This window comes from Zingiber officinale, chromosome 9B, assembly GCF_018446385.1.
Source record: "Zingiber officinale cultivar Zhangliang chromosome 9B, Zo_v1.1, whole genome shotgun sequence".
In the NCBI taxonomy this organism is placed as follows: domain Eukaryota; kingdom Viridiplantae; phylum Streptophyta; class Magnoliopsida; order Zingiberales; family Zingiberaceae; genus Zingiber; species Zingiber officinale.
In genome coordinates this window covers 7214001-7224450 of record NC_056003.1, presented here as the reverse complement: position 1 = coordinate 7224450, position 10450 = coordinate 7214001, and the positions used below count along the sequence as shown (strand labels likewise).

General features: G+C 40.9%; 1 protein-coding gene across 1 annotated transcript; it reads right to left on the bottom strand.

Annotated features, from left to right (window-relative positions):
* Positions 1 to 7946: 7946 nt before the first annotated feature.
* LOC122024256 (peroxidase N-like) lies at positions 7947 to 9315 on the bottom strand. The gene is made up of 4 exons (XM_042582834.1): positions 9013 to 9315; positions 8753 to 8935; positions 8515 to 8683; positions 7947 to 8435 (listed from the first exon to the last, which is right to left on the bottom strand). Exons 1-4 carry the CDS (start codon positions 9235 to 9237, stop codon positions 8041 to 8043), a joined length of 972 nt encoding a protein of 323 aa, XP_042438768.1. The 5' UTR covers positions 9238 to 9315; the 3' UTR covers positions 7947 to 8040.
* Between the last annotated feature and the right edge of the window lie 1135 nt (positions 9316 to 10450).

The following is a 10450-nucleotide window of genomic DNA, read 5'->3' as shown; positions in this document are numbered from 1 at the left end:
TTTCTACTAGCTGTATGAATTCTAGGAATGAAATAAGAATTCAAATCAAGAAAATACAAGACATGATCTAGTTTCATCAAAAACATAACATAATATATAAGCATAAAAAAAAATGACAAGGAACCTGATTGAAGAGTTATTCTCCTTATCTTTTACATTGTCTGGAAGATTATGAGGAGGAAGAAGAAGAAATGAATGTAAACTAGAAAGAGCATCCAAGGGGCTTAGGGTGACAGCGTCGAGAAGTTTCTTGTCAATGAGGAACAAGAAGATAGGTCAAGATATGATCCCCTAAACTCTTGAAAACCTCCCCTTATATAGGCAACCAATCCGTTATCAGCCCATAGATGATAACGAATCAAGCTAAAGGGTTCTATACATTGAACTCACATACAATAACCTGAAATTCAATAAGCTTAAGTTAGATCACTTTAATTAATGGATTTGGTTTGCACTCATATGCACAACTTATAATTAAATCCACTAATTAGAGATAATATGTAAGATATGGTAAATTAACTAATAAGTGTTACGAGAGAAATAACTTTACAAAATTTTCTAGAATTTTTTTTGTATTTAAACGGAATCCATATGACACGTTTTAAGGAGACGGATATATTGATTTAGGAGAAAATCTGTTTGGTATATCTATTTAGTGAGAGTTGATTGAGAATATTAACCTAAGGTTTAATTACTAGGACCTATATATATAAAAGTGCAATTTCTCTCATTCCACACCTGATTCCCTCATCCTCCCTCAACTCGACACCACAAACCACGCCACATCGCACCACCGAATTGCTGCAAGCATCGATGTCCCTTCTCCTCTCCCGATCCACCCTTCACCACCACCCTCTCCCAATGCACCTCCACCAACACCCAAGCTCCCTTTTCAGCCGTGCCTTGGCTCCTAATTCCACCACCCGATGGCACCGGCGTCGCCGACCGCTGATCGTCGCCTTCATCGCCACCTTGATCGCCTCATGTTTCCTCGATCCATGCCACCACCACCTGACAGCTTCCTATACTAATCGCCGATGACTCTTCCACGAGAACAGGCTATGGCCGCCGACAGTGGTGGCCTCCTTCACAGCAATCTCCTCAGTGCGAAGACAAGTCCGCGACATCGCAAATCTAACGCTGTCATCTTATCACTGGCCTTGAGATGTTTCATCCGCGGGCACGGGTTATTACCGCCACCATTGGAGATAATAGGGACTCTGATCTTGAAACGGGTATCTTGATGTGAGATTTATTGCAATACGAATTGCAGATAAAGGCAGGTACTTTTTGCCTTGTTTCTTTCGTACTTTGATCTTAGTGCATGATTTATGTTTAGATAGTTGTTATATTTACCTTGATTATATTCGTTCTTACTTCTTGAGCTTGATCTTTTATTTCTTAATCTTGTATATTGATTTTTTTTTTTATATCCATGCAGTTTCATTGTTATTCATGCTTTTTATGACCATTATTGCTCGTACTATTATGCCAGCGATATTATACCGTAGCATAGCTGTAGAATATTGAACTAAGTTACCAGTTTGATATTTATTCATACTTATGTATTTGTAAGATCATACCGTAGTGTAGGATCTCGAGTATTCTACTTAACCTTGTTTGTTATTTAGACTCATGCCTAAACACTAGTGAGGTTAGACCTTTCTACGTATAGTTATATTGTTATACCATGCCGACCATTGTCTCTCATTCATAGTTGAGAAAGAGTCATCCGCAATCGTTGTTATATTGTATCGACCATTGTGTCCCACTCTTGGTTGAGAAGGTTGTTAGCGACCGTTAGTATATCCTGTTGACCATTATCTCTCACTTGTAATTGAGAGAGTCGTCAGCGATCATGATATATATATGAATGCCCACGAAACCATTCGTGGTAGCGAGTTCGCGTGCGGTCCGTAGCTAGACAACTATGTATATATATCATGTCTGCCCACGAGACCATTCGTGATAACGAGTTTGCCCACAAATAGTGATTGCTTACTTACCCTATTTGCCCACAAGACCATTTGTAGTAGCGAGTTTGCCTACAAATAGTGACTATTTATTTACCCTGACTGCTCACAAGACCATTGATGGTAGAGCATTTTCTTGCAGTCAATGCTTGTTATATACTTGTTAAATGTTAGTCATGTATTTGTTCATGCAGGTTGAGATGTACTGTAGGTACTTCTGATTTATTGATCACACCTAGTTGAGCAAGTTAGTGGAGAATTATTATTGTTAGTTATACTTTAGTTAGCAGACGATTATAGTGACACATTTACTTTTGTAGTAAGTATTTTCTTGATCCTGTATACCTTTGCTCTCCTTATGTTATTATCATGCACTATCTTCTATTACCAGCGGAGTTCATTTAGACTCACTACCTGTTGTATTTTTGTTCTTTCTTCAGGTAGTAGGTAGATGATATTTGTAAGGAGTTGCTTGAAGGATCTAGCCTGCCAATCTCATGTCCCATCGAGAGTTTTATTTCTGATGTTGCTTTTACTCATATTTTAGTTTTTCGAACATATTCATGTAATAATCAACTTGAGTGCGGATTTTTGTCTTGTGTTGGTCTTTTGTTTAGTTTTATGGTTGTTGTGTCAAGCCGGGCCATCTGGCAGTCTATGTTGTTTTCACATCTAGAGTGGATCAAGTAGATCCCTCTATTGTCCAGGTTAGACATTTTTAGTTTTTTTTTTTTCCGTTGTATGGTTAATCTAGCAGTGTGGGCTATATATATTATTCTTGTATTATCTTATGACTATGTATCCATATTTCAATTGTCATTGTTACAGGGTATGTGCTGTCCAATTTTCGTCTGATAACCTTACCCTCGAGACGTGATATAATAACCAGCATCCTGAGGATGACGAACGCGGCAAGGGCAGCACTATCCCGACAACTGATGTTGCTTAGGGATTCATGGTAAGAAGTACTTCTTATGGTTTGTGGGTGAAGAAGCAACCCCGACGATTACAACCGGTTGCATCCTTGCACAATCGAGTTTGATATTGTGTCGAGTGGAGACTGTTGGACCGTTGCGGCCGGCTAGAAGGGGGGTTGGATAGCCTGCAAAAATAAGACAACCCTTTCTCGAACTCTCAACAATACACTTGTATAAAATTAAAGCAGTAAATAAAAGCAGAAAGAAAGAGGCAGAGGGTTTTTACTTGGTTACAACTAAGGAGGTTGTTAATCCAAGGAATGTAGCACTATTATCTCCTTCGGGCGGAGAAGCCTCTTACAGCAGTGAAAGAGTAAAATAGAGAAGCTAATCTAGAACAGTAGCGTACAAGTGTTGGAAATGGAATGCACTGAGTTGATAAAAAGCTTCTGGACCAAGACTATATTTATAGCCTTGATCGGGGCGCCTAAAAGGGGTTCCGGGCGCCCTGGGGGGATAAAACTTTATCTCCAACATTCAGATCGCGTTTGACGCTATCTAGTCAACAAACCAGGTCTGGGCGCCCGGAAGGGTTCCGGGCGCCCCGGGCTGCTCCGAGCGCCCCGGAGCCTAAAGTCAACCGATGTTGACTTTTTTTATCCGGGGACTACTACTCCGGTTCAGTTCGCCTCGGTCCGGGTCTTCTATTCCGGATCCGTTCGCTTGGGTGATCTCTGCCATCCGGAAAATGGCTCACCCGAAACCAACATCCGGTCTTCTCGAGCAGCCTTCCGCTCCGGCTTCTCGTCCCTCGGAATCGCTGCGTGTTTCCTTCTCGTCCACCAGCGTACTCATCCCCAGTCTTCGTCCCTCAGTCGCACCCCATGCCGACCTTCTCGCTAGCTGCGTCTCTTGCTCCCTGAGCAATCTTCCGCTCCGGTTTTCGTCCCTCGGAACCACCGCACGCTTCCTTCTCGTCCACCGGGGTACTCTTCCGCAGCACCTCGTCCCTCGGACGCACTGCGTGTCGTCCTTCTTGCTAGCTGCGTCTTCCGCTCGAGTACCTGTGCTCTTAAGCTCCTGCACACTTAGACAAAAGGTTAGAAACACACATGACCTAACTTAACTTGTTGATCACACCAAAACGACCTTGGGGTTCCAACAATCTCGCCCTTTTTGATGTGATCACCCAAGTTAAGCTAGGGTCAATAATAGGTATGAAAATTAAACAATTACATAACAGACAACAAGATAGAAAAAATTAATTTTTTTTTTTAAAAAATTCAATTTTCAATTTTCTACCTCCTCCTAGACTTATACTTTTTCTCTCCCCCTTTGATCACAAAAAATGGGGTTTTCAAGAAAAAATCTAAGGGTTAAAGAAATTTAAGAACTTTGAAAATTTTACAATAATTTTCACAGAAGCAAAAATATTAGAAAAAATGTTAAGTAATTTTTCACAAAAATTTGAGAAATTTCTAAAAAATTACTTTTGAAGATTTAAGCAATTTAAAGCAGAAATTTCTAACTTAAACAACTTTTGACTTATTATTATATTTTTTTATTTAAACAAAATTCATTCTCAAGACACTACCAGATATCTAAATTTCCATTTCAATCTTTCATTATTTTTTAGATCACAATTTTTCAGATTTAAAGCAGACAGTATTAAATATGTAGAAAATTGTATCATGTTCAATTCTATTATTAGTTTGTTGAGAATCTTCAATCGACAAGCTATTGTTCGAAATTCTTTCAACTCATTATTACTTAATGATTTTTTAGTTTTTAATTCGCAAAACTCTTTCGAGAAAGTAATTTGTAATTCAAAAAAATATTCGAAGAGAGTTATCGACAATATTTCTAGTTTGCATAATTCTTTCGAAAAAAAGTTTTGCAATACACAAAATTCTTTTGTCAAAATATTTTGTAATTTGCAAAAATCTTTCGTCAAAACTTTTTGCAATTCGAGAAACTCTTTCGATAATATTTCTAATTTTCAAGAAATGTTCGACAGTTGATTTTCTAATCCGAAAAATTCTTTCGATGATTTAATTTTTAATTCGCAAAATTTTTTCGATGATTTTTCGATTAATTGAACTAATTGTTCAGAGGGTAGAGGCCGTACCTTACTTACCTCGTCGGTCGTTGGTTCTTCCCCTGCTGAATTGTTTTCATCCGAAGATTCTCCCCATTCATCGATGCTTAGTGAAGAAGGGTTTTCTGTGTTCTCGAGATGTACTTCGGCTGTTGGTTCTGTCAGTGGCTCGGTGTCTATTGAGTCGTCGGCTTTCAAAGGTTCTTCGTAGAGCTTTAAGAACTTTTCTCAAAATTCTTTTGCGCTTTTGTATTCGCCGATTCTGTCTAGATCTTCATTTGGTATTATGGTTAGAAGATGAAATTCTGCCCGTCTGTTTGCCATCGATTCGTCACGTTGCTTCTTGTTCCAGAGACGTAGATCGAGTTCTTCTCCATCCGTTGTCTTTGGTTCTTTATAGCCACATTTCAATATTAAAGAGATACGAAAATCAGAATTAAGATATACCTCCATTTGTTTCTTCCATGATGAAAACATCCCCTCGAATGCTGGTGGATATTAGCTAGCTCCGGCCATCGTTTGGTTGCTTCAGACGACGGTTAGTTCTTCTGAGGCGTCTTGGCTCTGATACCACTTGTAGGACCATTGCGGCCGGCTGGAAGGAGGGTTGTTGGATAGTCCTGCAAAATCAAAAGCAAACAACCCTTCTCGAACTTTTTAAGCTAACACTTGCATAATAAAAGCAAAGTAGTAGAATAAAAGCATAAAGGAAGAGGCACGAGTATTTACTTGGTTACAACCGATGTGGTTATTAATCCAAGGAAGATAAAACACTAAAAACTCCTTTAGGCGGAGAAGCCTCTTACAGCAGTGAAAGCGTAAAATAGAGAAGCTAATCTAGAACAGTAGCGTACAAGTGTTGGAAATAAAATGCACTGAGTTGATGAAAAGCTTCTGGACCAAGGCTATATTTATAGCCTTGGTCGGATCGCCTGGAAGGGGTTCCGAGCGCCCTGGGAGGATAAAACTTTATCCCTAATGTTCAGATCGCGTTTGACGCGATCTGGTCAACAAACCAGGTCCGGGCACCCCGGAGCCTAAAGTCAATCGGTGTTGACTTTTTCATCCGGGGCCCGCTGTTCCGGTTCAGTTCGCCTCGGTCCGAGTCTTCTACTCCGGATCCATTCGCTTGGGTGATCTCTGCCATCCGGAAAAGAGCTCACCCGAACCCAACTTCCGGTCTTCTCGAGCAGCCTTCCGCTCCAGCTTCTCGTCCCTCAGAATCGCTGCGTGTTTCCTTCTCGTCCACCAGCGTACTCATCCGCAGTCTTCGTCCCTCAGTCGCACCCCGTGCCGACTTTCTCGCTAGCTGCGTCTCTTGCTCCCCGAGCAATCTTCCGCTCCGGCTTTCATCCCTCGGAACCACCGCACGTTTCCTTCTCGTCCACTGGGGTACTCTTCCACAGCACCTCGTCCCTCGGACGCACCGCGTGCCGTCCTTCTCGCTAGCTGCGTCTTCCGCTCGAGTATCTGTGCTCCTAAGGTCCTGCACACTTAGACAGAAGATTAGAAACACACAGAACCTAACTTAACTTGTTGATCACACCAAAACGACCTTGGGGTTCCAACATAGACAACTCTCAAACACGCCATGGGCGAACGCACAGGTATTGCTGTTCCGATAAGATCCCTTGTGGAACTCAAGGCACGACATGTAGTAAGAAAACTTTCATGTGTCTCAGTGTCAGGCCGTCTCGGGGAAGGATCCATTGTACGCAATCTTATGCTGTTTTTTGCAAAAGGCTATTTCCAAGATTCAAACTCGTGATCTTTTGGTCACAAAGCAATAATTTTATCGTTGCGCCAAGACTCCCCGTCAAATTTGAAGAGGGCTGGTTAGGAGAAAACCCTATAAAGTAGTAGAGTGTTTGTGTCTTATGTGTATGTACTTGCACCCGCCAAAGCGGGCTTTCTCTTATATCCTCTCCTAGCCTGAGGGGCACGAACCCCACGTTCGAGTTGTGGGGCTACCACATAAAACCCCCGCTCCCTTATCCCTACCCCGGTCACTCCCCATGCTTCTCGTATCTCAGCGTACATGTTCCCCACTTTCATCCGGATGATTTTGGCATGGGCCAAGCTGAGGGAGCTAGGAATGGCTGAGCTGAAGAGTCGGGTGAAACCGAGCTGGAAGAATCAAGTGAGACCGAGCTAGAGGAATCGGTTGAGACCGAGCTAGAGGAGTTGGATGAGACTGAGATGGAGAAGTTGGGTGAGATCGAACAGGGTGAATCTAACCTCAACTCATATCTGTCTTGACCTAAGCTGATCTCTTTAGCTTATAACTCAACTTGACTTTTGACTAAGTGTCTGCGAAACCCCATAGCCGCCACGTCAGATGTGAAGCATGGTTTTGGGGGCAAACAGAGGGACTCTTAATGTGCAACCTTGGTAGACATGAAAGTGCAGCTTCTGTAGGGAGTACTGAAGATATGGATTATCGGGCAAATTGATGAAGTCTAGAAGAGAGTAAGCTTTCAATGAGATTATAAGATTATAATTTCAAGGTTCACATCTTTTAGATAAGTGTAAACATTGCTTGTAGAAAGATTTTGACCTAAGCACGGACGCAAAATAAGTTGGAATCTTCAAGCAGACTGAGTCAATTGGGTTGATCCAGTTAATTGAGGTGTTGAATCAGTTGCAAACTCTCTACTCACAAATAGGGTAAACTATGTTGGGTTTGAATTTTTGAACACGGAGTTTAGCCAACCGGACATGATTTGAGTTAATTGAAATTTTATTAAGTCAGACTGAATTGCTGATAAAAGGTAATAATGACTTTTTTATTTGAATTTGTGTTAGCATAAGAAGATTTCAATCAACCAGATAAGTTGGACAAGTTATCTCAAAAGTTAATCGTGTCGAGTTATTCTCAGCCGGAGCTGGTATATGTTAAGTGACTAACGAAGGCTACACAGTGAGTTGAATGCATTACTCTTTCTCAAGCGAAAGTCCTTTACCGAATATAGTAATGTAATTACCAAATATAGTAATGTAATAATTACATTACATTATTTATTACATTTACCAGATTACGTCCAACATAGCCTTAGTTCACAACCCTGCAATTCTTTCGTATTTCTCCGGCGCTCCCAGTGAGCGGGCTCGAGTTCCCCATCCTGATCATGGAGTTGGCGAAGTCGGCGAAGAAAAGCGCCACGTTGTCGCTGTAGATCTCCACCAGCGCCTTGGTCGTGGCGTCATCGCCGGAGTACAGCCGCTGGTCCGACGACAGCAGCCCCCTTTCTCTTTTCAAATTCGTGAAGTAATGCTTGTCGAACACGTCCACCGAGTTCCGGTCGAGCGCCGCCGTCGCGTTGCCGTCGCTGCTCTGTGCGCAGAGGCTCTGCAGCTCCGACGCCATGTTCGATTCCAGCGGCATGTCGTCGCCGGAGAACCTGTTTCTGAACAAGAAACATCGCGCCAGCCCGATCGTGTGCCCACCTGAACACAAACACGTACGCGGTAGTGAATTATAAAGTCGATTCATGTTAAAATCCACCAACTTCTTGAAATAGTTAACCTGATAAAGCGACGACGTCGGTGATGGAATCGAGGCCGACGTCCTTAAATTTCTGGGCGATGGAGGCGACGCTTTCGAACGGAGCCGGAAGGTTGGAGTTGGCTCCGGATTGGTTAGCGACGAGGCCATCTCTCCGGCCGAGGAGGACTCTCCACGAGGGCCCACCACTCTGCTACGCCCCAAATTAACCAAAACCAGACACAATTAAATGAACAGAAACAGAGGATCGAGTAGGCACCAAAAGAACAGCATCTCTGGCAGCAATGGCGAGTATATCCGCGCAAGAGACGACTCCACTGCACTCGTCTTCGACGGCGGCCTTGATGGCGTCGACGACCTCGAATCCCCGAGCAGAGTTTATGTTGGGGAAGGCGAACTTCTCGCCGTCGCTGCCGTCGAGAAGAATGGAACCATCGCAGCCCTGCACAGTGAGAAGAACCTCTATCTGAAGCAGTTGAAGACGTGCAAGAGAAACAAGGGAGTTCATTTGAGGCAGACATTGACGAAGCAATCATGGAAGTGGAGCCTGAGCAACGAAGCCGTCATCCTCATCTCTGTCTTCACCGCATTCAACACTTGGCGTCGCACCACCTTGAGCACGTTGGGGCAGCTCTGCGCGTAGAAATCGGAGCTCAGTTGAGGTCTCACTTCTGCAGCAAGATGAAGCAGCACGAGGAGCAGGAGCAGGGAAGAGTAAAAGCTGCTAATTTGCATTTTCTCCATTTCAGAGCAGATTAATTAGTAGCGAGTAGAATTGTATCTGGCTAATCTCAAATTATAGAGACGGATAATCAAGTAGAAGAAAATTCCCTTCTCATCCAACTTATAAAGTTAAAATTAATGCGATCGTCTTGGAAGGCACTAATAATCCGTAGTGTTAGCTGCTTAATTAGTGCTATGATGAAAAGATGCACTTCGTGTGATAATGTTGATATAAACATGCCTTTGATATTCCACAGCCAAGTTGAAGATTGTTTCTAGGTCACTTATGGATTCCAGCTTCTCCAACTACATGTTTATCGATTCAGACTTGATAATAAAGAAATTAAATCTCATCAAGTTTGAACTTGTTTATATTAAAAAGCTTATCCAATTCGAAATCAAGCCTTGTATATATCAAGCTCAACTAACAGCTTTATTGTCTTTATAAATCCAAAAAACTTATATAATTTTTTTAATTTTTAATGTATTATGAACAATTTAATATTATAAAAAATTACTCTATTTTAATTTTATATATTTAATTTGTGCATAGACTTTAGTTATGAAGATTAACAAAACAAGCTTAGTAGTGTTTAAATTTGTTTGTAAATGTTTGATTCATTTACGCCTTTAATATATAGTGAATAACACTTAACTGAGGCAACAAGATCTGTGTTGCTAATGAACAAATTCTTCCCATTAAATTAGTTATTTGCTTTGTTCTTCCTTTTAGTTTGTAGTAAGTACGAAGCCAAATTAGTTAAATATCATGATTGAAAAGAAAAACAAATGAGAGTCTCTACAAATGTAATTTTCTTTGAAGATTCATTATATTTCTTCTCAAATATTTTTTTTTTCATTTTTACATGAATCCTTCTTCTATCTATATTTTCGAAGAATTCATAAATTGAAATGTTTACTCGTAAACTTCATCTATATATATTTCTTTTGTATATCTAGTATATATGATCCATAAATTAAAGATCTTATTCCTATATGGTATATCTAAACTTCATGCACTCTAGGAGCATTACATTTGACGCTAATGTGTGAGTATTATAACATTCAAATGGTATTATAATCAATGTGAATGAGTATTATAACATCCAACGTAACATATTAACAACGTTTAATTCTTTAAACTCTATTAATGAGCAGATTTATAAAAAAAATAAATTTTGAATATAAAGAATAAAGATGAATAAATGATTCCAGGTCCAATATTGAAATCATT